General features: G+C 42.9%; 1 protein-coding gene across 7 annotated transcripts in view; it reads left to right on the top strand.

Annotated features, from left to right (window-relative positions):
- PIBF1 (progesterone immunomodulatory binding factor 1) overlaps window positions 1-14354 on the top strand; it is a 186256-nt gene that overhangs the window by 36975 nt on the left and 134927 nt on the right. For all 7 annotated transcript variants that reach the window (XM_045011564.1, XM_045011573.1, XM_045011581.1 and 4 more), the window contains one exon: window positions 8598-8723. In XM_045011564.1, the coding sequence (XP_044867499.1) occupies window positions 8598-8723 (126 nt within the window). The remainder of the gene's footprint in view (window positions 1-8597; window positions 8724-14354) is intronic.

Genomic DNA, 14354 nt, shown 5'->3' with positions numbered 1-14354 from the left:
GAGTGAAACATGTTAGCTTAATATCTCATTTAAATTTCAGAAGTAAGCAAAAGAGGACATAGTATAGTGCTGTAATTTGTGGATTAGCTAATATCTATGTTTCATATATGATGTTTGGGTGACCTAGCTCTTGAGGGTAGCCACTAGAAATAAGCTGCTCCTACAGTCATACCCACAGTGCTAGGTTGTTTTGAATGCTTATCACTTTTAAGTCTGCACAGGTATATTAAAAGTTCAAATGAAAAATCCTCCTTAGTTTGACTGGATAATCTCCATACATATCATGCTGTACTATGGAACATCACCTGCCCAAACATGTTTTTTTAATCAGGGTCGCAACCATACATATTGGATATCCCAGCACCTAGATTCTAAAGACAATAATTTTCAAAAGCACTCAGCATCTACAGTTCTTCAGGTGTTTACCCGTGTGTATTCCACTCTTGGTGCACTCAAGCTCAGAATCTTTTTGCCAGCAGTGTTTGTTGGGGCTGCACTCGCGCACAGAGCACCCATGTGCCCCATCTTCTGAGGGCATAAAGGGCTGACTGGGGCCAGCCATCTTTCTGTTCCTTTCTAATATCTGTATCTGTGATATGAAACTGCAAGTAGCATCTCTATCTCTTACACACTTGCGTACCTACAACAAAGGTTATTGTATATAGTTATTCTTTAGTGTAGTTTTAGTAGTTAGTGTAGGTTTATTGTGTTTCACTAGGGTACTTTTTTTTTCTTGGTGTTTGTTTGTTTGTTTGATTGTTTTTTGGTTACCTGGTACCAGGCTTCAGCACCTTATGGCTGAGCAAAAATCTCCAGGATTTAAATATTGAGGCTACTGTGCTCCTTGGTGATGATCATTCTGGTTGTTTATTTTGCTTTGGTGAGAGGTATATCCTGGAGAAATGTTCTGTTTTTCATTTATTTTCTCAATGGACACGATGCAAGAGAGGTTACCTGGAACTTTTTTTCTTTTGGACAAAGTCCTGAGACTTGGTTCTGATTAGGATAAACAAGACACATCCAGATCTGTGCAGTCTTCCTCCAGAAGTGCCCCAGTGAGCACTAGCTTTGTGGCTGGTTCCCAGTCTCCTGCTTTCCCAAAGCACTCCTCAGCTGTTCATGCTCTCAAGTCCTCATCATCAGCTGATGGGACATCGCTCTTCTAATGAGCACAAACAGAGGTCATAGTCTGAGGAACCTAGTAAGAAGAATGGGCAGAGGTTGCTTCACTTTACCTCAGCTTATGCTAGCACAAAGCCTGGCACCCTAAAAGATTCATGTCTCCATACTTTGGTACCTACTAAACTGTAGCATCATGCTGTCTCCAGTGCTTACTCTGCTGTACTACCTTCAGGACTCTACCTTCAGGCTTCAGCCCAGCGTTGGGACTCTCTGTACCAGTACCTACTCTATCGATACAAACATCATCAGTGCCAACTATTCCAGTGCCGACTATTGCTCATGGTTTTGAGACTTACTGTACTGGGAGACCTAATGGTATCCACCCTCCCTGAGTCACTGATTTTATGTTCTGTAGATACACCCAGTGGCACCAACCACCACCATATCCTCTGTATCGGTTACATATTTGGTGCCAGCAAGGGATCTATTCAGATCATGCCCTGAGACTCCTGCCAAGTCTGCTCCTCCACTGGAAGAGGAATATTCCTTTTCCTCATCGGCTTTAGACTATAGCAGGAAAGGGTCACCTCCTTATTGTATTAATTTAGGTGGAATATGTGGACCTAGTGAGTCAAACATGACCCTGAACCTGTTCAACATTAAATGGTTTTTAAAAAGGTTGGGGATTTGTATACAGAGACTTCAGCTTTCTTTGTATTTTGTCAAACACCCGTTAAAAATCGTTTTAGTAAAAGGGTCATGGATACAGGGGGGAAAAGGAAAAATTTAAAGCATTTGATATGTCAAGTATTAAGTAATGCTTTCATGTTGGCCGTATCTCAATGTTCCCCTTCCCTTGGGTGGAAAAGAGTTTTAGAAGGAAAAATTCCTTGTCTGACAGCCTTTTAGGTGGTATTAAAGCTGGTAGTTGTCCTTTTGGGGAAAAGAGAAGTAAGATGAGATGGGCTGGAGCTGTCACTGCTGTGGTTAAAGTCTGATCCCGTTTCATAGAAACCAAGAAAGGCAAATACACACAAAGGTGGAGAGAAAAGAACAGCAAAGACCGGGGGGAAAAATGCAGCTTCTGTCTCAGGTGTTGACTCTCACTTGCAGTTTCACTTCTGGAACAACACAGACACAGTGCATCGTTTTATCAGCCACTCTGAGACCTGGCAAACTTGTACCAGCATTGGGCTGTTTAAGGCATTTCATTTAGCAGCCTTTCTAGTCAGAGGCTTACAGCGTTGTTGTGAAACATACAGTCTTGGCAGGATAAGCTAGACTCTTATTGGACGGAAGGAAAAAGGAGAGGGATAGGAAAGAGAAAAAATAAGGTGGGAAAGGAAAAGGACACATGAGGGAGGGGACAGGGACAAAAATCTTACCGGTTACGTCTAAATCCCAACCACCACCTGAAATGTATTAGTGTCAGCTGGTCCCTCTCTCAGTTCCGATCTGGTCAGGACATAATTCAAGATCGGGAAAACAAAGGCACAATAGTGTTAGCTTGGGTGCCAGGAGATGATGGAGGTGGCAACCATGATGGTGAAGCTGGTTCCTTCCCCTTCTTTCAGTCAGCAATTGTTGCGCTCAATTCCATCCTTCCATATTTCCCACTTCCCCAAGTCCCTTTAATAAAAAGGACCACAAATGGGAATGATGGGTGACATAGCCCATCCTGTCCTTATTTTTTCACCAATTCCTTCTTTATAGCCTGTGATAGTTGTTGGAGCTGTCATCTTGCTATTGCAAGTTTTCCCTAGTTATATTCTGCATATAGTTGGTACTCTTTTAACAACTTTAGTAGTTTTAAAAGTTAGAGACGTAGGTTTTCTTTTATAAGTGTTTTGAACACTTTGGTTTCCCATTGCTGGGTACTGGTACTGGTGTCAGGACATGCTTGGTCACTGGGTTTCCAACCCAATCACTCCTGCAAAAAGCCGATACCGGTGAGTGACCCATAGTTCATTTGCCTGAAGTGCCTCAGAGAGATTCACATTCAGGATTGGTGCCAAATTTGCCAGGACTTTAAGCCCACAATCAAGAATACAGGGCAACCAGGCTTATGTTTCTGCTGATGGAGGCAGCTCTGTGTCCATCTGCGGAACCTGCCTGCTCAGAGCAGGTACTGAGTGCATCTGCATCAGAGAGAAGTGCTTCACCAGGTCCGGCTGAGCCTCAGGGCCGATTGCCCTCCCATGTACCGAGGAAGAGGCATTGAAAAGTGAGGTCTAAGGACTCAGGATCTGGGAGGTTGAGAACTTCAGGCACCAAAGTCCAGCAAGCCTGCAGATGAAGATAGAGGGCACTAGAGTTTGAGGCTTTCTCTAAGACACTCCTCTTCTCATGTGGGGCCATTAATGCTGGTGCCAGCATCAACACTGTTGCGACCAGACTGAAGTGGCTACATCTAGTTGATTGCATCAGGATGCTGTCCTGATGCCACCAACCCTGGAGACTTATGTGGCAGCGTGTGATCTCCAGGAGTCTTTTTGCCCAGTACTGATAGTTGCTGTTGTTACCTTACCATCAGCTTTGTCCCAGAATGCGGTACCATGAGTGCTTCTGGATACTGACATGCCCCCCACCTCCCGATGCAGCATTATCCAGAGGGAAGCCTGCCCTGATTTCAGTGATACTGATTTGGTTAAGCGCCACACCTCAGTCCTCCTTACTGACAGGAACAGCCCCCCTTTGTCACAGGAGGTTGATTCGTGTTTGGACTCAGAGGTTTGCACACATGGGTTGTAGCTGAGGCACTTTCCTCACCTTCCCCTTCCACCTTCTGCCACCATTGGTACTCTCCATAGGCTCCATCTTGTCCATCAAGCAGGGACCTGTGACTGAGTAGGAGTTGGGCTCTGGACTCATACCAGTGGCCATTCTGGAACCTGTAGTCATTCCCACCAGCCCACAGGTCATCTCCATGCCCATCTCATTCTATCTCATCCAGTAGTGCTGAAATCTATAATGACAAGGATAGCAGGAATCCACTTGTGCTACCAGGCTCAGTGTGGAGAATGAGGAAATGGATCCAGTGGACCCCCTGGGAAAGAATTGTGGGGAGCTCCACTGCAGCTCGTTTTAGTTTGATCTTTGTCATCTCCTGATGAGGCAATAGTACTAAAGCGTTCCTCTCCTTCCCCTGATGATTACAGAGCGCATCAAGACCTTTTAAAGAAGGTCGCTTCCACCCTGGGTATCCAGGTAGTGGACGTTCAAGAGAGGTCTTGCAGACTGGTTGACATCTTAGCATCTGTAGGACCAGTTTGAGTGGTGTTTTGAATTAATGAAGTGATCCTGGAGGTCAGTAAAGTGCTGTGGCAAAACCTATCTTCATTCTTCCCATAGGAAAAAGGTCTGAATGAAGATATTATGTCCCCTCACAGGGGTTTGAACATTTCTACAGTCACCCCTCTCCAGGGTCTCTTGGTAGTTTCAGTTGAAAATGAGGGAGTGTCAGGGTGAGCAGGCATCTACACTGAAAGGAAAAGATGAAAAGAAGTTTTATTTCTTTGACAGAAAGCTTTGTTCGACTACAGGTCTGCAGTTTAAGATTTCTAATGAGCAGGCATTGTTGGGGCATTACGACTTTGGTCTCTGGGACCGTATATTAAATTTTAAAGACAGACTGCCAGATAACTCAAGGCAGAAATTTCTTGCACTGGTAAACAAGGATGAATTACTAGCCAGGACCTCCCCTCAGGTGGGCTTGAATGCTGCCAGCTCTGCAGCTAGAGCCATGGTGGCAGTCATTACCATGCACAGGTGTTCGTGACTCCAGGCATTGGGTGTCCCTCAAGAGGTCCAACAGACCATATAGGACCTCCCTTTTGAGGGGCCATCATTCTGTGAAAAGGTGGATGACAAGTTGCATAGTCTAAAAGACTCTAGGGTAACACTCAGATCTTTGGACATTTATACACCTGCCCTAAAGAAAAAGCAGTTTTGACTGCAACAGCCTCACCGCTATCCATGTCTTGCCACCAGGATCTAGCTAGGGAAAAAAGGCAGCAGAGGTTCTAGAAGATGTCCCCTCCCTTTTTCTTCTGCAATAGCTCCTAGTTTGTCCAGGCAGCCTGGGAGTTGTAAGCAAACATCTTGATGTGTTTGTCTCAGAGCCATCCTGGACCTGTAAGATCTCAACAGAAACCTAAAGAAAATAGTTTCATATGGTCACTCTGGCTTCCATGATTCCATCCCTGCATTCTGGCAACTGCTACGCTGCCCTCAACTTAAAGAATGGATATTTTCATATGGCAATACATCCAAGCCCAAGAAATTCCTCAGGTTTGTGAACCTACAGTCTGGAGTCCTATCATTTGGCCTATCAGCAGCCCCATGTGTATTCACAACACATATGGCAATGGTGGCAGCCATCCTCAGGAAATCAGGAATTCAGAGGTTTCCCTACCTTGATGACTGGCTGGTCTGAGGCTCAGGTGCTGTCCAGCATGACTGTCATGCAGTCCACCTTTGATGCGCTAGGGTTGCTCATTGATGCAGAAAAGTCAATCCTGTCTCATGTACAAAAGATAGTTTATAGGAACAGTCTGGACTCTGTGGAAGCCAAGGTCTTCAATTCCCACTTACGATGCCAGTATCATCTGGGAAAAGCTTTTTAGACCTGAAGGCCAATCCTACCATGACAATACAAAATTGCTTCAAGCTTCTGAGGCATATGGCCTCTTGCACTTACATAATTGAACATGCCAAGCTCTGTTGCAGGAAGCTGCATGCTTGGACAGCTTCAGTGTACTTGCTGATTCATCATCCTATACGCATGGTGGTTTGCATGCCCCCCCCATACATCTTAGTTTCTCTACACTGGTGGACAGGCTCTTTAAACATATGTGTGTGGGGGTTCCATTTGCTCCTCCTCAGCCAACTTTTACCCTAGTTGTGGATGCTTCTGCCCTTGATTGGAGAGCTCTCCTGGAGTCCTGCAAAACACAAGTCTTATGGTCCGCCCAGGATTTAATTCTGCATACAATCATGAAAAAATTGTGGACCATCAAATGAGCTTGTCAAGTCTTCCAGCCTCAGATCAAATGATGAAATCTACTCATATTTTCAGATAATATAGCGACCAGTTCTATTTGAACTGACAAGGAGGGGCCTGGTCGTCTGCTCTGCCAAAAGGCGATGAGGCTCTGGGATTTTTGCATTGCCAACTCAATCTGTTTCAAAGCCTCTCACCTTCTAAGTGTTCAGAACAAACTGGCAGAGCCATCAAGTGGCTCTTTTTCCAGTCACCACAAGTGTTGTCTCTGCCCAGATGTGGCCAGATTCATTTTCTAACAGTGGGAGATTCTCCAAATACAACAAAAGTCAACAGGAAGTGTCATCAGTTTTGCTCTTGGGCAGGTCATAGCCCAGGGTTTCTCCTGTTGCCATGAGCAGACAAGCACCTGTATGCATTTCCTCCAGTTCCACTCCTTCCATGAGTGTTGGTGAAAATCAAGGAAGACCATGATTGAGTCATACTCATAGCTCCAGTCTGGCCTTGACAGCATTCGTTTTACACTCTGCTGAACCTTTTGAACTCAGCTCCGCAGACACTATCGTTGGAACCAGACCTAATCTCTAAGAATCATGGTCATCTCCTCCACCCCAAATGGCGGGTCCTCCCCCTGACAGCCTGAATATTCTGTGCCTAACTTCTCAGGAGGAAATTTGTTCAAAAGGGGTTCAAGAGTAGAAAACCTTTAATTGGGTATACTTTAATTAGTAGAAAACCTTTTATTGGGTATACTTCCCTGGTGAAATGTCAGAGGTTCTACATCTGGTCCCAGCAGAAAGCCATTTACCTGGGCTAGGGTCCAATCCACCCTGTGTTTAGACTATCTGGTCTATCTAAAGCAACAGGATCTTGCTATTAGTTCTGTCAAGATCCACCTGACAGCTAACTCAGCTTTCCACCTGCCAGTTGAAAACTGTTCCCTTTTCTCCAACCCTGTGATGATCAGATTTCTAAAGGTTTAGATCAGTTATATCTGCAAGTAGCGGTTCCAATTCCCCATTGGGATTTAAACCTGGTGTTAGCAAAGCTAATGGGTCATCCATTTGAGCTGCTGGCTGCCTGTTTGTTAGTCCATCTTTCCATGAAGGTAATCTGTTAGTTGCAGTCATCTTGGCCAGAAGAGTGGATGAGGTATGAGCTCTAGTTTCAAGGCCACTATATATGGTATTCTACAAAGACAAGGCTTACCTAAGTCCACCCGAAGTACCTTACTAAGGTGGTATCTTATTTTCACATTGATCAGGCTATATTTATCAACTTTCTTTTCTAAGCCTCATAATCATAGGGATGAGGAAACACTACATACATTGAACGTTAGAATGGCTTGAGCTTTTTACCTAGACACAACTAACTGTTTAGGTCTTTGTCACAGCTTTTCCTGGCAATTGCAGACAGAATAAAGGGCCTTTGAGTCTTTTCTCATAAGATCTTATTGCTGGATCTCATCTTGTATTTATTTATGCTATGATTTAGCAGCTGTGATGCTGCCAAATAGAGTGCTTGCACATTCAACCACATCTCAGGCAGCCTCTGCAGCCTTTCTGTCTCAAGTGCCTATTCTGGACATTTGCAAAGTGGCAACTTGGGCTTCAGTCCATAGCCTTGTGTCTCATGCCATTTCTCAACAATCTAGAGCTAACACCATATTTGGATGTGTGGTCCTTTAGACTTTATCCACCTCCAGATCAAACTGCTTGTGAGTCACTTGAAGTGGAATGAACATGTGCAGCCACTTGAAGAAGAGGAAATGGTTACTAACCTGTTCAGTAATTGTTGTTCTTTGAGATGTGTTACACATGTCCATTCTATAACCCCCTCTCCTTCCTCTGTCTCTATCAAAGTGTATCTGGTAAGAAGAAACAGAGGAAGGCTAGGGGTGGCTCTGCCCTTTGTATCACCATGCAGCTGTGTGAGGCAGCAGAGGGCAGATGCACTGCCCCAATGGGTACCACTGAGGGGAAAAACCTCCAACAACAGTGCACTTAGCACACCTGAAATGGAATTGATACGTGCAACACATCTCAAAGAACAACAGTTACAGGACAAGTTAGTAACTGTTCCTTGTTGCACTTTATAAACTTTTATCCACTTTTCCACAGTTAGGCTCCAAAGTGGGGCAAATCTGTAGGCTCAATTATTGCAGCAGACCCCACCTATATGATATCTGACTTTTTTAACCAATGAGCTACCAAAGCACACACATTACTAACAATTTAGTTTTAAGTGAGTCACTAATAACTGAGGCCAGTACTTCTGTCAAGAAAGGAGCAGATGCTACTCTTAAGTAAGCTGCATAGATCACACATTTTAAAGAAAGAAACCCACAGTTGTACTGATACAGAGTAAGAGCTCCTTGGAGATTTATGGCAAAGCAAATAATAATGTGATCCAGAAGGTGTAGCTATTTCTCTATTAAATTCTTGTAAATTATGATGATTTGTTTAATTTTCAGAGACCATTATAAAACAGAATATGAAAACAAATTGCGTGATGAATTGGAACAAATTAGATTGAAAACAAATCAAGAAATTGAACAGCTTCGAAGCACCTCAAAGGAGATGTATGAACGTGAAAACAGGTAGGTAAACATTATTTAAAAAAAAAAAAACACTTCAGGCATAATGTAATTAAGGTATACATTATCATGTCATATTTGTGTTTGTGTTCTTGTTATTTGTGACTCGTTGTCACTTTTATGGGGGGAATGGTCACAGTGCAGAAAATTAGACTTAATGTTAAGCCATTATTGAATAAACTTAGACATTACAAGAAAGTTTTTCATATGAAATTACATCCTTACAATAAAAGTGCAGTTTTATTTTTTGCTTTCTCTTAAAATAACTGCTGACAATTGTTAGTATTGAGAAGAGTAATTGTTAGCAAAAGCAAAAGTTTGCTTCTACTTTAGCATTAGTGGTTTGTGTTTTGTGCTGCTGTCATTTATATTATAGTGAAATTAATATGTATAAAGTACATACGTGTCAGGTAGTCTCTTTATATATGATGCTTTGTAGCTGTTCTGGAGACAAGCTTTGGTATCTGAGAGTAGGAGGGACTGAATTGAGAGGAATGAGGAAGCTGGGAAATGAGTCATGGGCTTTTTTTTTTTTAATTTTAAGAGACCAAGTTTGATATGGTTTAAAACTTATGATCTAAGAGAAGTGTAGATCTCCAATTCATTATACTATTATGTTTTCACCAGAACAGTCTCTAAGGAAAAGGATAAATGGACACAAATCAGACATTAGGAATGGCAATATACAAAAACCTGTAGGAGAACACTTCAACCTCCCTGGCCACACAATAGCAGATCTTAAGGTGGCCATCCTACAGCAAAAAAACTTTAGGACCAGACTTCAAAGAGAAACTGCTGAGCTCCAGTTCATCTGCAAATTTGACACCATCAGCTCAGAACTAAACAAAGACTGTGAATGGCTTGCCAATTACAGAACCAGTTTCTCCTCCCTTGGTTTTCACACTTCAGCTGCTAGAAGTGGCCTCATCCTCCCTGATTGATCTAACCTCGTTATCTCTAGCTTGCTTCTTGCTTGCTTATATATACCTGCCCCAGGAAATTTCCACCACTTGCATCCGAAGAAGTGGGTATTCACCCACGAAAGCTCATGCTGCAAAACGTCTGTTAGTCTATAAGGTGCCACAGGATTCTTTGCTGCTTTTCCAGAACATACTGTGACCCCAATCTTACAAAGGCTGATATTCTTGCTTGACATACCTTGCATGTTGGTAGTCCCATTTGAATTCAGTGGAACTCCTCATGTGCATAATGTTAAGCACTTATCTAAGTCTTTAGGCATTTAAAGGTTGGGACCTATGACACTAGGATTTTTGGCACTGTTTCTCTCTGCCAAAGTGATCAGCCAATAGTAAGAGGTCATAGTAATAGTAATTACTGCACAAACCTATCCAGTCTTATATGACTATAATCTATGATCAGGAGGACTGGTAAGTGTATTTGCAGGTACAAGCTAAGATTCTGTCCATTACTAGTACAAATAATTTGTAATCAGTTTCTGACACTGACACAGTTACAACAAAGCGACCACCATATTTTTACATATATCACACTGTTGTTGTTTTTATCAGTGCAAACAAATATATAATAAAAAATGTTTATGTATGTTATATTTTTATTTTAAATAAACATCAACTGCTATTACTGGTCCACTACCTAGCCATTATTAATTGGTAGTCTCTTATAGGTCTCCCCCTATGATTGGTTCTTTAGGAGGGTACCACTTACACTTCAGAAACAGTGTACTAAATCAGTTGCTGGAAGACAGCCCTGTTCCACCCTAGGCAGTGGTTTGGGCAAAATAGTTTTAACCGTGTGTACACACAGCCTGTGTTTGGATCCAACCATCTCACTTTCTAACTGGATACAAACTCAGTTAGAAGAAGTTGTTCTAGGCAGTGCAGGTGGTGACACTTGCAGTTAAAATAGACACTTTCCATTATTAGGACCATTTTCAGTTACTTATAACGTTGCCATGCTTGAACCATTTGGTGTAGTCTTCAGATTGAATTTTTGTTTGTTTGTTTCCAAAAACAAGATTAGGAAAAAAATGTTGTTTTGCCCACATTATAAAAATCCTTTGATGGCTACTGTGCATTCCCACTTATGGGAAATCTACAGCCTTTAGTATTGAACTGTGGAACTATATTAAAAAAGCCCAACGTTTGCCGCTGGGGGAGCAGGAATATGCAGGAGTACTCTCATGCTAGGATGACAACATAAGTCCAGTTTACACAAAGAAGTACTCTCTCACTACCACCTCTATTCCTTCATCATTATCACAGAGAGCTAACTGGAACTTTTTTCTTGTGTCCACTAGCTAGTTAGCCTGTCCTCTTCTTAATGTTACTATAGTTCTGTACAGTTAAAGTAGTTGGGGGCACTTGCCTTGGGTTATTGCCAAGGCTGTGTTGGGTCCCGAACACCACAGAGGGTTCAAAAGGTTTGTGACCTGTTCAGCTATCTTTACTGAGACCCACACACTGGCAGAGGCTTGTGTAGTGTGCCTGGGAGAAGCTCACCTAATTCAGTGCACAATTTGTCATATCTTCACTCCTTGAACGACAAAGGACAAACAGTTAAGACTGCAGGGGCACTTGGCTTTTCTAAGCCTTCAACCAGATTGTCCTAATGCACTTTCAGGAGTTTTGAGATCTGCCTCTGTGCTGACAACTTTTTTAAAGAGACCTGAGGAATGAACACTGCCACCTCAGCCTCGAAACCAGCCTGAAATCAATTAGCCTGAGACAAACATCTACTGGGATTGTTCTGCCATTGAGCACCACAGGCTTCATCAAAATAGAGGGCTCTGGCACCACAGTCTAGATTGGCATTGTTGTCAGCACTGAAAATTACCCTTGTGCTATTACAATTGATGCTGTTTCCAGATCTGCTTGTGAACTTGTTCCAGGGAAGAGGAAGGAAAAAAGAAAGCATTCTGCTTTACAAGAGGAGCCCAAGGAGAAAAAAGAGGAGGCTTTGTTCTCCTACTCCACTGACATATCACCTCTTGAACTCCTTACCCATGTCAGTGAGGCCCTTGGCATGCACCTCTTGTCGATATAACATTCTGGTGACAAATGATTTTGACACCTCACTGGTGTGCATATCTCAGACTGTGTAATTCCCCTCATGATTGGAGGACTGCCATCTGTGGTTTTGGCTATGACTCTGTAGCTTGACTCTGTGCAGCAGTATTTGTCACTGATACCGATCCAGAACATGTTTGAGGTGCATGGGATCCCCTCAGAACCAACAACATAACTCTTGTGGTTTGCTGCAGAGAACCTAGCGGGCTTCCTTTGCCAAAATCTCCACCTGCCTGGAAATACCTTACGTAGGAACACCTTCAACTATTGTGTCCTATGTTCAGGAATCAGTGAAGGCTTTTCCCAGTGAAGACGTTGCTGCCAAAACCAGCATGTCACTAGTTTTGGCTCTGTTAATAACACTAACACTGTTGCACCTCATGGTACAAGAGGCACCTCCACCAGCACTGAGAGCTTTCCCAGGACTGGCCTCATGTCAGGCATTGCTGCCCTCCAGAGCCACCCATGTAGAGATGACTGGCACTGCTGACACCATTGCCTCCTCAAGAATAGTAGCACATGCATGACAACTAAGAGGTGATTCCTTCAGCAGAAATGGAGCAGTCACCCTTCAAGGAAAATACTGATGGAATGTCCTTTGAGGATCAGATTGGTACTTTGTTCATCTCTCCTGGTAAACAGAAACATGCTTCTTTGAGTGCTTGCTCATGTTGATTCCAAGTAGGTGTGTGCGTGCTGCATGCAAAGTTGCTGGAAGGTTTTCCCCCTAGCGGTACCTGTGGGGTCAGCTCAGGTGCCCCCTGGAGTCGCGCCTTCATGGCGCTGCATATAGGGCCTGCTGACCTGCCGTCTCTCCAGTTCTTCTTACCGCCATTGATGGTCGTTGGAGCATTCTCTTCTTTCACTCGTTCTCGAACGATCCCCTAGTGGACTCTTAATTTTTACCTGTGAATAGTTTTAAATAGTTAATAGTTCTTAGTGTAGTGTAGTTTTTGAACCCCCTTGTTTGCCTGGGTTCTCTTCCCCGTTTCCTTCCCCTTCCTGGGGCCAGGGCATGCCTCAGTCCCAGGGGTTTTAAGCAGTGCAGGGTCTGCCAAAAGCTGATGCCAAGTTGACCCACACACATCCTGCTTGAAGTGTCTTGGGGGCATCTCGCCAGACTGACAAGTGCAGAATCTGCAGAGGATTCCACCCAGGACCGAGAAGGAAAGGGACCACAGGTTGAAACTTCTACTCATCGAGGCAGGCCTGCAGCAACAATCGGAGTAGATTCCCATGGATCCGGCACGGGGTACTTCAGCATCAGTGTGTAGCGCACTGGCTTCAATCAGGGAGGTCCTGGCACAGAGGAAGGACTCAGAGGTCAGAGATCCTCGGCATTGTCACTCTCCAGCACTGAAGACTTCCTCATGTGTAGAGACCCGGAACCGCTCGCAGTCGCTGGTGCCTCGCAAAAAGCACAGGAAGACGTACAGAGGGCGATTGCCTGCTCATATGACTGAGCATGAGCCTGCTAGTGGAGTGCAACATGTGAGGGACCGCTCCGCCTCTTCCAGGCCTTAGGTGGTGCAGTTGACTCTGGGCCCGCAGAGGTCGGGTTTCAGTTTCGGGGGGGTCTATTTTGGGGGTGGGAGGATATAGGTATTAGAGTATTGTTAATTTGTACTTTCACAGCTTCTTTTTAGACTTTGTCCTGCTATATTATTCCCTGCATTCTTTGACTCTTGTTGCTGTTCTGTTGTAGACAGGTATGAGGTATAAACTCATTAATTTTATTTCATATCAGTACCAGGGTGGATTTGATTTAAATCAAATTGATTTAATCATGGATTTCTACATAAAAGTGCATTCTTGTTGGTTGTTATAACATTAATACATATTCTTCACAAATCAGAGATAGATGTAAGTTTCATTTTTAGAAGGTACACACTATACATTTTTAAGTGACTTATTTTGAAAACTTTTCAGATTAGTTTTACAGCTATATCAGAAAACGAATGATTGGTTATTTCATTTACCAAAGGTAATTGAAGCAGATATTTATGAAGTCATTGGGAGGTGAACTATCTCCAATTCAACAGGTTAATCATTAATATCTGGAGGATTTTCTTGCCATGCTGTATTAGTTGGAGAACATCACCAAACAGACATTTAAATTTTTATTTAATTAAAACAACAACGTTATATATTCTGGATTTTTTTTCTTCAACAGCAAACATATAATAGTTTAACAAAACAAGCATATGAATTTAGTTAAACGTTCAAGTTTTTTAAAATCAGATTTGTTTTTGTTAAAATTGTTTTTAACTAAAATAGTTAAAAGAAATATTTAAAAAAAAATTAAATCAACTATGTCAGCCAGGTCAACATGAGAAACTTAAAATATTGGCTTCTGCAGCTAATTCAGTCACCTTTATTTTCCTGTTTGTTCCTAAAATGGAAAAGAAAAATAAGCTTTCCTGCTTTTTTGGGTCCCAAACGATTTCTCAATTTTGAATGAATTAGTCCAAAGGAAGAAAATATTCTTTCTGCACTGGCAGAAGAAGCTACTGCGGTTAAAAGTGAGATTACTTCAACAATCGCTGAATCCAAGTGATTAAGTGACTTCCACCCGTTCACTGGTGTG

The sequence above is a fragment of the Mauremys mutica genome, chromosome 1 (assembly GCF_020497125.1).
Source record: "Mauremys mutica isolate MM-2020 ecotype Southern chromosome 1, ASM2049712v1, whole genome shotgun sequence".
In the NCBI taxonomy this organism is placed as follows: Eukaryota; Metazoa; Chordata; order Testudines; family Geoemydidae; genus Mauremys; species Mauremys mutica.
This window is presented reverse-complemented; position numbering and strand designations above follow the sequence as displayed.